Source organism: Uloborus diversus, chromosome 8 (assembly GCF_026930045.1).
Source record: "Uloborus diversus isolate 005 chromosome 8, Udiv.v.3.1, whole genome shotgun sequence".
Classification (NCBI taxonomy): Eukaryota; Metazoa; Arthropoda; class Arachnida; order Araneae; family Uloboridae; genus Uloborus; species Uloborus diversus.
The window spans coordinates 134,740,728-134,755,232 of record NC_072738.1 but is presented as its reverse complement, the minus strand read 5'-3'; the positions used below and the strand labels follow the sequence as shown (position 1 = coordinate 134,755,232).

Here is a 14,505-nt window from a genome sequence, read left to right as displayed (position 1 = left end):
ATTCCAAAATTTCATAAAACACCTGTTGGATTTCGCTTTATTTGCTCTGCCACCAACACCATTGGAAAAAATCTGAGTGTAAAGCTTGAACAGTTTCTCAAAAAAATTCTTGAACAACTTAAACTTCAACAAATGAATTGGTTCTGGATTGTTAATAATAGTGTTGAAGTCATCAATTTACTTAATATGCTTGATATAAATTACTTAGAAACTTTTGATTTTAAAAACCTCTTCACCAATATCCCACTCATTGAACTTTTTTCCTCTGTTTCAGAACTTTTTAATTCAGTCAAGGATTCCCTTGATTTTAATGAATTGTTTTTTCTTGGTCTTTTTAAATTTTGTATTTTCAAAAATTTTTCCAAAAATGGTAATTCATGTTTTCTACAAATTAATGGCATAGCAATGGGAGCTAATTTTAGCTCTACATTAGCCAACCTTTTTCTTTTATATTATGAACGAAAATATTTAATTGACAATCCTTTCTCTACACCTCTTTGTTGCAGATACATTGATGACCTTTTGTGTATAAATTTTCCTAATTTTTCTGAACTCAGCAAAACTATTTATCATAGTTCATTAACGCTCAAAAAGACCAGTTCTAATCAAAATAGCTTTAATTTCTTGGATATCAACATACAAATTGACTCAAATTGTTCCACTACAATCTATGATAAAAGACGTGAATTCAATTTCAGTTAACAGTTTACAAGATTTTTCCTCCTGCCTAAGTAAAAAGGTTTTTATTGGCATTATTGTTTCGCAAGCTATCAGAATTAAAAGAATTTGCAATACCATCTCTGCATTTAAGCAAGAAATTTCAGTACTCAAAAACTTACTTTTTAATAATAACTTCCCTAAAAATCTAGTTGAAAACATTTGCTTAAGTATAGCCTTCGATGAACATTTCGCTTCCTTTGAAACTGTTTAACTGTGTAAATGTATGATACAACCGTGACAAACCATTTTTTTATGAATCACCGTGGTGGATGAATTTTACACGTGCGAAACAGGCGACTCGGCATGTCTATGGACCGATTTCGGGATATGTTTTTATGTTTTTAATGTTTTGTTGACAAATGGATTGGTTTTTTTTATCAGGCTGAGCAATGGATTGGATTTGTTTACGCGGATTTCAAGGTAAGACAATTTTGTTATTGGCAGGTACTGTCCTGTGGAAGGCTAATTATCGGAACTTGTTTTCCTAATTAGTCGAGGCGAAACCCCCCGCTTTTAGTTTTAGGTTTGAGCTCTAGTTTATTGTTTTTAGTTTAGCAAGTGGTGCGTTTGCCCATTGTTACTCTATATTACATGTACTGGAGCTTAAACATTCTCTTCTAGTTTTTAGTTAAAATTTTGGTCTTTTGACCATAATTAATGAATCCTCCACGGCTGATGAGCTCTGGATTCACTCTTTATCTATTCCTACTTAATAGCTGTTTGCATTTTTCCTTTTTATCATCATTTGTTATTTATAATTTGTTTAATATTTGTAATTCTGTTTGCTTAATTTTATATATATAATATATATATATATAAACATAATGTGTACACATCTATTCTATTTTGATTTTGTTCAACTGATCAATACTGAAATAAAAAGAAAAGGTTTCCCTGAATTGCTTTTGCATTAGTTCACTTGATTGATTTTTTTTTTTTCTTCTTATGTGACCTATAGTGTTCTTGCGCGTAAAGTTAAACATTTATTTTATAAAAAATCAATTGCTCAGCTACTTACATTTCCTTCAAACATTGTACGTATGCAAAACCCTAATTTATTGAAAGTTTTCAAATTGTAAACTAACCCCAGCCAGTTTTCAGTACTACATGTAAAATTGTCTTCTCTAACTGCACAGTATAATCGAAGCAAATAGTATGTTTCTTCTTTTTTTTTTTTGAAAGCGAACATAATATTTCTTATCTGAAATTTTGGAGTGGCAGTTTAATAACATTTAAATCAAATCTTTATATTCCCCAAAAATCAAGAAAAATATTAATTTGTTTTCTTTGAAGTAGTATGAAAAAAAAATGAATTGTAGTTATCTACTTGAAGCATTCACCACACTATGTACTTGGGTATAAATTACCTCCTAACTTCTGAAACAAAAGGTTTTACTGAATAGTTATTAAAAACTTAAAGAAAAGTGCTAAGGAAAGTATAATGAAATAAAATAATGATCAGTTAAATCACGTATCAGGATAAAAATGTAATAAAATGTTTCATGTTTCAGTTCCAACATTTTTACTGCTCAAAAATGTTGCATCACTTTTCCCAAAAAAGCAACCCGAGGGAAAAATGGCTATAGAAAGCAAAAGTGAAAAATATGAAGTAAGTTTTTAAAGATGGTTTGTGTCATAAATTATTTGTGTGTGCTTTTAAAAGTAAAGAAATTAATTTTTTTTATGTTTAGGATTCAAACACTATGGAACTCTCAATGGAACAACGCAATACTATATTGAAGTACTTGAACATTTCATTATCGGAAGGACAAACTGCAACAATTCAGCTTGAAGAAAATTCTGAATCAACAGACTCAGAAAGGAAAGCACGCAACATATTAAAAATCACTAACAAAATTAGTGCCTCAACTATCAAAGAAAAATTAAAACGAACTCCACCTGAAGCCATTTCTTCAAGAGAATCATCTGTTCCGCCTGATTTCAGTGAAGCAAGTAGTGTTTGCAGTACTAGAAATAATAGTCCAAGTACAGTTCCTTCTAATGAATCACCACTAAGTATTCCTAGTGGATATGTGACTCCAATTCCATCGGCAACAGTAGATATGTCGTTTCCTTCTAATATTGAAGTTCATGACATTTTGAAAAAGATTGAAAGCCAACCTCAACCAAGTGCATCAAACTTGAAATCTAGACCTCTAATTAGTAAGCTTGCTGGAAGCAATAGTCTGAAATTTGGACATTTTTCACCTAGTGATTCAAATCAGAACAGTACCATTCAGTTAAATTTTGATAGTAAGCCTATTAGTCAAGGTATGAATGTGTCACAAGGCAGTAAATTCCGTACTATCTTGCCAAAAGAAACAGTTTTACATTCAAGTGATAGCTTTAGCAATGACAGCTTAAATTTAGAAGTATCTGATATTTTGAAATATGGAGGAGAATCTATTCAAAAGCATAAACCTTTTTTAATTGATGAAAAAACTTTACTTAGTCCCATCAAGAAGCCTCAGCCCTTGCAGAAATTTTCAATGTCCCCATTGAATACGCCTTCATACCATGCTCCAGAAACAGTTTTTGTTTTTAACAGTCCTGTAAGTTATTCAAGTGATACAGTTCAAGGAACTACATTTCCTGTATCCGTTCAAACAAAACCAAAATCTTAATGAATGCTAATATATGTTTTTTCATTTATTATTTTTAAAATAGAAAATTATTATCCTGCTACAAGGGCGCCCATACGCAAAATTGTAAGGGGGGGAGGCTCAGATACTAAAAGCAAGGAAGTTCTAATTTCAAAGGGGGACCTTGAGCCCCCCCCCCCTTGCCCCCTATATGGGCGCCCTTGCTCTGCTATATTTTTATTAAATTTATGCCATCTTTAGGAAATAGTTCGATTTTTGGTTCTTGAAGCATTTTGAATAATGGTTTGTCAAACTGAAATAAGTAGAAGACCAGCAAAGTGTTTTTTGTGTGGCAATATCCTTCACAAAAGTTTATCAACTTTTATGAAAAGAGTTTAATATCAGGCGAAGTTTTATGGGTTTAAAATGTAGTTTAACAGGGGTGATTGGGTTCAGGTTAGAGTTCTGATTTTTTATTCTTCAAAACAAGCATACCATGATAATTTTCAAAATTGAGAACATTGATTGAAATTGGTAATTTTGATTCTGCTCTTTTTTTTTTTTTTTTGAGCAATCACGATTGTTTATTGCTTTTATTTGACCGTCCTTGATGCCTGGATCCTTTTTCAGAATGCTTCAACTCACTTTAGAAAGGAACCAATAATAAAATTATGAAACTTTCAAAACCAGCTCTTTAGTTTGCTTACATTTCATTTTCTTTTCAGCAATTCCTTGATTTTTTCTAACAATTACATTTTTTGACAACCTCTAAAGCATGCTTGTAGTGATAAAATGTATGCATAATTTATACAAAGTGCATAAAATATCTTCAGAGAATTTTAAAAATATTTCTTTTAAATTTAGAGCACTCGTAACATCTAAATTTCTCAGCAATATACTAATGCATAAAAGTTGTAATTTATCTTTTATCTTTCAATTCAGAAAGAAAGAGGATATTTCTGGGATGTGCCAGCTGTGCCAATCGCCCATCCTGCGCCAAACTGCTCCAAAAGACCGCCAAATGGACTTTTCTGCTCCAACATCGGACAAACTTGCGCCAAAACTGAAATTTTGCATTTAATGTTGCAGTTCCTTTAGCATATTTGGCAGAATATCATTAAATTTATGCATTTAAAGCTTGTTTTTACGATTTTTTGCGCATTTCAAAATCCAATTGCATCCGCTATTGAAAAACTCGATCGTTTTAATTTTTTATGTGATTCTCTTACTTTGACAAGAAAAATTTTGCACTGATCATTATTTTCAACCTTTGTTATCTTTTGTTTTCAGTATTGAGGAATTGTGTGTGTGTGTTTTTCCACACCTACTACTTGAAAATGTCAATCCAGTTGCATCCAAATTTATTTAAGCAAATGCCATCTGTAAAATATAATATTGTTCGCCAGTTTTTAATCTTGGGTTTCTTAAGATTTTAGGACAGAAAATTGATCTCTAGTTTTGTAGAGACACTTAAGATAGCAAAAATCTAGGAATTCTAATGATCTGGTAATGAATATGCAGACATTTCAAGTTTCTCAGATTCAGGCATTTTTTCCATATTCTTAGTTAGTCTTAAAATTTTTATTTATTTATTCATTTTTTCTTTTTTCATATTTTTTTCACGGGTATTTAAAAATTCCTTTTCTGTGACATCATTTCTCAAAATCAATTTTTTTCATTGTAACTTCATTATTAATTTTTTGATTAAATATCAAAGTTAAAAATAAAATGTTTTAATGTTGCCTTTGCTTGATCTTCAGATTTCTTAATCAAGTTAAATATATAAACGTATATGCCTAAGAAATAATAATAAGGTCAAATATAAGTGAAAAACTTAAACATACCAAAAAAAAGGGGGGGGGGATCTAATAGCTTTTTAAAAGTCACTTGTAACTTGCTGAGGTAAAAGTTTTTAATTCAACCACTCTTTTGTGCGTTTTTTAAAAGCCTTTTTGAATATATTATATAAAAACAAATTTTTAAAATAGGTATTAAAGCTTTCTAACTTAAATGTGCACTAAAGCAGTGATGTATTAAGCAAAGTAAATGTGAACTAAATTTAAATCAAAAGAAGTGTAAGAAACGAGTTGATGTTTGCATCACATGACTTCCTTTTAACTCCAATTTTAATGCCATTTTCCCATTATTGGCAATTTTAATGTGATTCAATAGTTGACTCTCTAAATATCACCACCAGTGGCCAAATTGAAACCAGATTTTTTTTAAAAAAATCGCCAAGTTAGCAACAAAACTTGACGACCAAAAAACTGGTGATATATCGCCAAGTGTCCGCCAAATTATAACACCACTTGAGTATACATTGAAATTAACAATGATTTCCCCACAAAAAGGGGCGAAAGACCCCTTTAGAAACACCTGAATGCAGCCAAAAGGGGAGGTGCACAACTAGACCCCACTAGGAGTTTACGTACCAAATTTCAACTTTCTAGGACATACCGTTCTTGAGTTATGCGACATACATACGAACGTCACAAGAAAAGTTGTTGAATTAACTCGGGGAATGTTAAAATAGATATTTCGGGTGTTTATACGATCTTAGTCACTTATCCGCGTGTGATCGGGTTGAAAAAAACTCAACATTAACCCCGGGGGTGAGCAAAATCGAAATTATTAAGTTTTGAGTGAAAAAAATTTCGCGAATACAATACTTCATTTTTTTGTAAAAGGAAGTAAAAAGTAGAGCAGGACAAGAGACTTGTCTTTTGTGAAGAATATTAGACAAAAAAAAAATAATAATTAAGAGAGCTTCAATTTGTAGTTGCAGTTATGGTGTTTTTGCATCCTTAATCTTCTTTTTTATTATTTTATCATGGCACACATGTTTCTGTGTGAAATATACGTTGTTGCTCTAAATTGATGCAAAATTTAAATTTTTGCTGCTGCAAGCTGCTTGAAATTTGCAATTTCACTGCTCCAAGCTCGCCATTTTCCTGCTCCCAAGATTGCTCCAAAAGGGAGTTTTGGTCGGCACATCCCTGATATTTCATTCTCTCATTACTTATTTAATTTATTTCAACAATGTCTAAACTTTTTCAGGACAACGATGGTACAACTGCTGTACCAAGGGAGGAGGGGGGAGAGAAACTGAATGTTTTAACTGCCATAGAAAAAAGTTTGTGATAAAATCATTTTCACTTGGTTCAATAAATACCATGAATATGTTATATCAAAATACTTGATTTCAATTCATGTGTTCTGGAAGTAGTATATTCTGAACTAGCTGCATTGCAGTCTATCTCAAAAATATACTTATAATCGGCGTTCCAAGCATTTTATACAATGATATAAATTTTCCCGTTTTCATTACAGTTTTTACTACTGCTCCACTCCAATTGGTCAAATTGCAATGTTATATTGACTATAACAGACATTCATTTTTATCCAAAAACAAAATAGATCATATGCATAACTGACTTGCTCGTTTTGTTTTCTAACAATATATTAATCATTTTATTGCATGAGTTAACTTCGCAATTTTGTCTCCTCTTGTTTTCACACATAGAAAAGTGCTTTGTTTTAAATACTGCTAAACTAATCAGTGGCTTTATTCTGTTGTAATCTGACTTGAACATCCTTCACTATGTATTGAAAAGGAATTGCTCTGTGTCCATTACATTAATTGTATTTTTGTAGTGTAAAAGAAATTTATAGATTTATATTTTATAAAATGTCAGTCCCCTGACAGACGTAGGCTTAATAAATGTTTTGTCTGTTTGATGTACTTAGCTAAAGATTGCAATTATGAATTTTATGTTATGATGTATAGTTTTTCAGTTCCCTTTATTGAGTTAAAAGTGAAATGTTATTTATTTGAATAAAACATATATTTATAACTATTTCCTTCTCATAGAATATTTATTGTTAACATGTACATTCAGATAAATGGTCATGTGTTAACCACTTAACTCTTTTGTTTTTTAGTTATATCATAATTTTTGCTCAGATCAATTACATAAACTTGCATTTGCAGTCAAAAATGTTTCAAATATTATATTAGTGAATTTTTAATTGCAACATTTTTACTAAACTCAACCTAGTTTAATCACCCTTGAAACTGATTTACAGTAGTTTTCTGATAAATCCTTTGCTGAAAAACTAAAGACATTGAATAAAGGTACTGTAAACTAAAAACAATAATAAATAACAAGCAAATCAATGGAATGGCGTAGAAAAGCATGTTACCTAAGTGTGGCATTTGGGCAAAATATTTAAGGTTAAGTTAAAAATAGGCTTGCCAGACGTCCCGGATTTCAGGCAAAATCTTGGTGTCCCGGCCGGTTTACTTCAGGGCCCGGAAAAGAATTAGATTAGATGACTAAAAATAACCGTGAAAGATTATTTTGGATAATTACTTTGTCATTTGAAACATAAACTTGTTAAACTATATATTATTGAAGCAGCTTTTAACAACATTAAAACCAAAAAACTGTTTCTAAAATAAGTACAAGCAAATAAAAATAAATGTGAATATTTTTCAAGTTTTTATTCTTCATTCTAAGTGTTTTTTTCTTACTAGTGTAATTAACAAATATTAACATGTAAGAAATAAAATGTTAAAATTTATCTGCTTGTCATTCATCATTACCCTGGTTTAGGCTCATAAATATTATTTATTCCTAGCATTGAGAATGAACTACCCTCTAAAACACGCTATAAACTAGCCAGTGATACAAAGTTTCAAAACAGTTTGGGTTAACAACACATTCTAAAACTAAAGAAAAAGGCTTTTAAAATGTTTATTTTCAATAGTTTTTGTTAGCGTATTTTAAAAAGTTTTTACGGGGGGAGGGGGTCGGAGCTTCCTTATACAAGTTTCTGAAAATTTCTCAGTCTTCAGATATTTTACTTGAGTCCTGGTTGAACATTTCAGAAATCTGGCAAGCCTAGTCGAAAAGAAAGTTTTAACAATTTAAATCAACAGAAATTTCAGATAAAAATGTCCTTGTCATACCAACATTGTCTCTATAATTCACGAGAGACAGTTAAATCTAGGAAAACTGAAGGTTCTTTCATTTAAAGATAGCTACTGTAACTTTAACTAGCTATCTTTAAACTCTCAAATATTATTTGGTTTGAACTACTTTCTTAACAATTTTTATTTTTATTTAGAAATTGGTTTTTGTTAATAAATAAAACATAGATAAAGATCTTTGCTTTAGTTTTAAAGTTAGTTAACCAAGAACCTTTTTTTTTTACTGTTTACAACAGTTAGGGTCAATAAAGTATGACCAAGAATGCTGTACCAAGATAAAATCCTGCATGTCACTCACTAAGGCTACGTTCGGAAATGATCCACCGGTTACACCGCGTGGTTCCCGGTGTAATTGTGACGTATTTGGAATTTCTCTAGGAATACCGGTAGAACAGCTGCTTCCGAAAGCTCGTGGTTAAACCGCGGAAGTTCTAGTTCAGCAGCAAACGACACTCCAATCAAAGCGTAACTTTTGTGATAGGAAAGTCATATGCGTTACGATCAAAACATGAAACACTACCGGATTGGCCAACAGACTTTGTGACGTTTGTAATCTCGCTAACTGCTTCCAGACAGGTTACTATCAAGTCGACAGAAAGCGTTTCCGAACGCGGTTAAGTGATGTCACCGGTTCCACCGCAAGCGTTTTCGAAAGCTTGTGGTTGCACCAAGGCGACCGATTCTTGTTTCCAAATGGATCCTAAAAGTGTTTTTTTTCCAGTTTCATTTATCAAAAGTATAAAACAAACGCTAAACTGAGAAATTGTTTAGAAAAAGACAACCAGTGCATGATGAAACTTCAAATTATCAGACTACATTAAAAATTATATCCTAAAGCTTTTCACTAAGAGAAAGGGCATATCCAACTCCACTTGGAGGGGGTAGAGGCAGGCCCACCATGTGAGCAAACGGGGATGTATCAACTGCTCCCCCCTCCCCTCAGATTTTAGAAACAACATGATTATGCATTTATGTACATCTATTTTCTTGTTTTAATAATAAAAATGCATCGAGAATATAGCCTTTGTCTCGTTGTAAAATGACGGGCCAGGGGAGGCAATTGTCTAATTTTTTTTTCTTTTTCATGGAGTGCGAGGGGTCGCATGCAAGAACACTTTTGCAAAAGAACATTTTTGTTTATAAAAAAGGAATTTTTTGTGCTGTATTACTGTGCATTATCTTAATAGCAATATAATCTCAAATAAACTAAATAACTTTCCCATTTCAATGAGCTCCCATTTTAAAAATTGACCCAAGTTACTAGAGCCAAACTCATGGATAAAGTTTGAAATTTTAGCAACTATTAATTAATAAATTAAATTTTTTATTTACTTAAATTATATATATATATATATACAGTGAAACCTCCCTTAACGGACACTCCCGAATAACGGACACCTCTAATTAACGGACATTTTTGCAAGTCCCAGTCCCTCAATATAGGCCATTCCATGTAATTCACTCTGAATAACGGACACTCCGAATAACGGACAGTTATTTCACAAAATATTTCCCTTGCGATCGTAGCACTTCCGTTTTTTTTCTTTTCACAGAATATCTTAGTATCTGCTTGCCTTACTTACAAAGCTTTTCATCCTCCACAACTGATATTCCCCCCCCCCCACCTGTCATTTCCTTATCACTGTTTCGTGGAATTAAAAGGGTGGTAATGGGCAGAGGCAGCGATTGGGGCTTAAAAGTTGGGGCAGAGAAAAAAATAACTAAAAGGCATGATACTTTTTGCGGGCAGCAAAAAATGAAAAACGAAAAAAAAAGTCATAATTTTGTAACGGCTATTTTTGAGTTTATTGAAGCAGAGTGAAAACTGATGTTAGTCTAACAATTAACGTACGTTTTTCTTAAGATTTTAATGAATTTTGTACACAATAACTATTCAAAAGTTAGGATAAAAAAGAGGAAACTGGGCGCTTTTTCTAACTGGGGCTCTCGGGAGTTCCAATTGAGCAGACCGGCGCCGGTAGTAGTCGGCTTTATGGCGCCGTGGTTTCGTTGGGTTGTTTAATTTTTAGACATGAAAAAGATTTGCCCATATTCAAGGTCATATTGAAAACTGTCAATCATGCAATAGTGATACTCGAGATAAAATAAATAAATTAACCATAAAAAGTTGTTTTTTTGGGAGGGGGGGAGGGGAGTTGCTCCGCCGAATCGCCGTTTGTTGGTAATGCAAAAAAGAGATGTCAAACTGTTTTAACTGATTACTTTAATTGATTAAATGCTTTTTAAGACAAGTGTGTGCTGTCAGTATACCTTTATTAAGAAAAAACAGATTAATTACACTTGATGTAAAATGTAGTAAACCTTTCGCAATTGTTTCGATTGTGTTCTACAAAGGGAACAACAGCCCACTTTGAAAAAGGTAAATTAAGTAGTTCCTCCTAATAGCGGACACCTCCCAATAACGGACAAAACTTCTAGTCCCTTGACTGTCCGCTATTCGGAGGTTTCACTGTATATGTGTATATATATAGAAGGGGGAAGCAGCCGCCCTCTCTTTCAGGATACGTCATGACTGAGAGCAATATCCTGAACATAACAATGCTTTATGCACCAGAGATAGGAACTGCAGCATGAATATTCTAATTCCCATATGGCCACGGCATGATAATTTGGTAATATTTTTTAGCAATGTTTGACATGCAGGGAAAATTTCATGTTTTGACAGGGCTGAACTGGAACTGGTGTTTTGCGCTATCTACTGGATTTTAGGGTTAATCCACTGGAGTTAGGGTTAAAATTTTAACCATCAAAATATCACCTAACAGGCAATTGACACATTCAAATGTAGTTCAAAACAATTTTCACCCTTCATACCTTGACAGGGGATTTTCTAGTTTGTAAAAATAATCTATTTTCTCTTCAATCAGAAAAATATTTATCAATATCACTAGAATCAATACCTAACAAGAAATGGATTCAGAACAGTGATTTTCAATCCATGTGCCCTGTTGTGTTCAATAACACGAGTACACAACTAATATATTATATAAACAACCAATCATTTTTGGTAGGATGAATGATTGTCAATATGTAAGCCAAATAGTCAAATATTGTTTTCTAAAAGACAGATGGAAGCTTTGTATAACAAATAGTAATATTAGTTCAATTTTCTCTTTTTCCATGTTATCCAGAAAGAAATTAAATGAATTTAAATTTTATATGTTTGTTCTGGCCCAGGAAATTCATCTTAAAACGATGTGCTACCCTTGGGTAAAATGTGATGATTGGGCACCATTGATCTAGGTCCAAAAACCCTGAAAACTATTACACACATAACATATAACTGAGACAAAAGGTGTATAGTCAAAGTAAAAACAAAGCGCCTCTAAATAAATAAGATCCCAATAAATGTATGCGGCTATTCTTATATATAGCCTAGGGCGCCCATATGCAAAATTGTAAGGGGGGGGGGGGGCTCACATATTTTCCCCATGGAAACGGATTTTAGTGAGTTATTAAAATGTGATGTTTTTTAATAACTTCTTCATTAACTGCTGAAGAAGAAATGTTTTACATTTTTGCAAAGAAAGAACTAAAAGCAAGGAAGTTCTAGTTTCTAAGAGGGGGCTTGAGCCCCCCCCTCCTCCATATGGGCACCCTTGTATATATAGCATTTGCTTTTATTTGGAAGAATTTTACTTCTTTTGGTGACTGGCACTTAACAATCCTTATTTGTTATACTTTGCATATTTAGTATGAAAAATTTCTTTTGTGTTATGCGAGAATAGTGAAACTTGACATGAACTTTTCTATCTATTCAGAAGAAAAGATTTTTATACAAGAATGCCAAGATTGTTGACAGTAAAAATTAAGGAAATCCCCAGAAAAACTTCACGCTTGTATTAAATACTAGTTAGGTTTAAAAGTGATTTTTCCCATTAAGTTTAAACTTAATTTAAGAAACAGAGGAATCATTATAATGTGAAAAATACCAAGCCTTAGGCTAAAGTATAGTGTTACAACATGTTTTCTAAACTTGTGTGATAAAACAATTCTGTACCTCAGAGCCAGACTGACGTTAAGCACAAAAATGGCCATTTTTAGGTTATATCACTATATTGCATGTAGAATCTTGTTCCTGCATTGGGCCATAACAAAGTTCTTCTAAAGAAGAAATTCCTTTATGATTATTTATGGTACTTATATATTAACACCACCTCAGCTACAGATCTGGCGATTAATAAAAGATGTTGTGGTTTTAGAGAAATTTTGGCGACAAATCATAAAACAACGCTTTATTTAAAATCAAAATTCTTTAAACAATTTCTCAAAAACAGCGAAATTTGTAGCTGAGGTGCACTTACTTCATTTAACAGTGTTATGTCTCAACCTTTGTATGCAAGTTTTTGCACTCTTCCGCAAAATAGTGATAACGTGAATTACATTTGTCAGGATTTGAGGTATACAGAACTTATCTTTTTATAATATCACATTAAAAATGTTTTAACTTGTTTTATCTTTTTTCTTCAATGCATTATAAATATACTTTATTTTATAGAAAATTAACATTCCAAGTACACGAAAATTTTCAGCATTTCAATAAACATGACATGCAAACTCAAATCACAAGCAATAAGTAGAAACATTATGGGTGATAGCAGAATATATCAAAGTATTATTGAAAGGCACATATTGGCCAGTAATTAATTTAATGACTTCCTGAGCAGCTGTTCCACCGACAAAAGCTGCCACTGAATGAATTTCAGCACCTCCCCACCGACAAATCTCGTGTATGTAATCATCTTTCATAATTGAAGGGCAATTCCATTCTTGTGTTAACTGGGAAAGACAATTTTTTATCTTTATAATATCAGATTCAACATCGTCATTACTTTGGCCAGGAAATCTACAATATTCAGTATAAAATTTATCAGCAGCCCTAAGCAGAGCATAAAAGATTATATCACTATCTTCATGTTCTAAATTGGCAATTAAATTCTGAATTCTAGACGTTTTACAATCATATTCTTCTTTTAAAGACCTTCCATGTAAAACACGCAAACAGTAGGAATTCTTGCAGAATGTTTTTATTTCATGTTCAGTAATACTGTCCTGAGACTTTCCAATGTTGTTTAAAATTTCTTGGACTCTTAAAAGCATACAATTTGAGTCTTCTTCAGCTTTCTTCTTATAAATGTTTTGAAGTTTAATGTAACTCTGAGTATCAGCTAACATATCTGGAATAACACCCCTGACCGGTAAACTTCCGTTGCCTTCGTGTTCAACAAATTCCTTCAAAGCTCTGCATAAAATCCAAAATGACTTGCTTTCGCTGTTCAAATCGGAACACAGAGGATCATTTAGAATTGCATTAACTTCACTAGGCACACAAGTTTTAGTTATGGCCCTATTTACCGCTCGGCAAGCTTCTTCGAAATTCTCATCTTCTTTCTTCCTCATACCTTTCATTATTTCAGCCTTAAAAAGATTCTTTTCCTTAGAATTTTTTGGCATTTCACCATCGTGGTTTTGTCTCCACACATCCAAGGCCTTCAAGAGAATTACAACATAGGGCACATGCGAGTGTTCTTGGTCTGTCAACTGATCCAAGTCGATCGAATCAACGTATTCCCTCAAAGCAGAAAACGGCTGATCTAATCGTAGATCTTGATATTCATTCTCGGGACGGGATTCAATAATCGTCCGATCGCTAGCTTGGAGTCTTAAATATCCAATCAATCCATAAGAACGACACACTAGTAAAGGAACTCCTTGGTCCCATAGTGTGTCAGCTAACCTCAATAATGCCCCTTCGGTAACTCCCGTTGCTATGACAACAGAGAACTTCGAGAAAAAATTAGGATCCGCTTTCATCGTACTTTCTAAGGTTTCATCTACAAACTCTCCTCGTACATCCGGGTTCAATTCAAGTAAATATTTTGTGGATACTTTTGCTCTAGACTGTCCGACGCTATCTTTATCGAAAAAAAAATTATTACCCGCATCTTGACCAGAAATTTTCTCACCATCTAAGATTGTAAAAGCGCCAATACCAGGGAGAACTAAACTCTTCAGTATTTCGGTTCCCGTTGCAGTAGCATTTATCAAACAAACATGAGCAGCTTCTAATGCATGCTGTCCATGATCATCCCACAATCTCAATTGTCTATCATATTTAACTCTTTTACTAGAATCATCATATCCATTGTCGCCGGTATCCGCCATTATTAAAAATTTGTAAATAATACA

At 32.7% G+C, this 14,505-nt stretch overlaps 2 protein-coding genes across 2 annotated transcripts in view; one reads left to right on the top strand and one right to left on the bottom strand.

Annotated features, from left to right (window-relative positions):
* The window catches only part of LOC129228612 (transcription factor E2F7-like), a 32,451-nt gene extending 23,737 nt beyond the window's left edge, over nt 1-8,714 (top strand). Inside the window, exons 9-12 of the mRNA XM_054863293.1 lie at nt 2,232-2,329; nt 2,412-3,272; nt 6,360-6,435; nt 8,674-8,714. Of these exons, the coding sequence (XP_054719268.1) occupies nt 2,232-2,329; nt 2,412-3,272; nt 6,360-6,435; nt 8,674-8,714 (1,076 nt within the window). The remainder of the gene's footprint in view (nt 1-2,231; nt 2,330-2,411; nt 3,273-6,359; nt 6,436-8,673) is intronic.
* Nucleotides 8,715-12,786: 4,072 nt separating this feature from the next.
* Nucleotides 12,787-14,481, bottom strand: LOC129227751 (NEDD8-activating enzyme E1 regulatory subunit-like). The gene has a single exon (XM_054862355.1). The coding sequence runs from the start codon at nt 14,479-14,481 to the stop codon at nt 12,880-12,882; it is 1,602 nt and encodes a 533-aa protein (XP_054718330.1). The 3' UTR covers nt 12,787-12,879.
* Between the last annotated feature and the right edge of the window lie 24 nt (nt 14,482-14,505).

Excerpts from the sequence above, each read along its gene's own strand:
- LOC129227751 (XM_054862355.1), bottom strand. The coding sequence starts at position 14,481 with ATGGCGGATACCGGCGACAATGGATATGATGATTCTAGTAAAAGAGTT.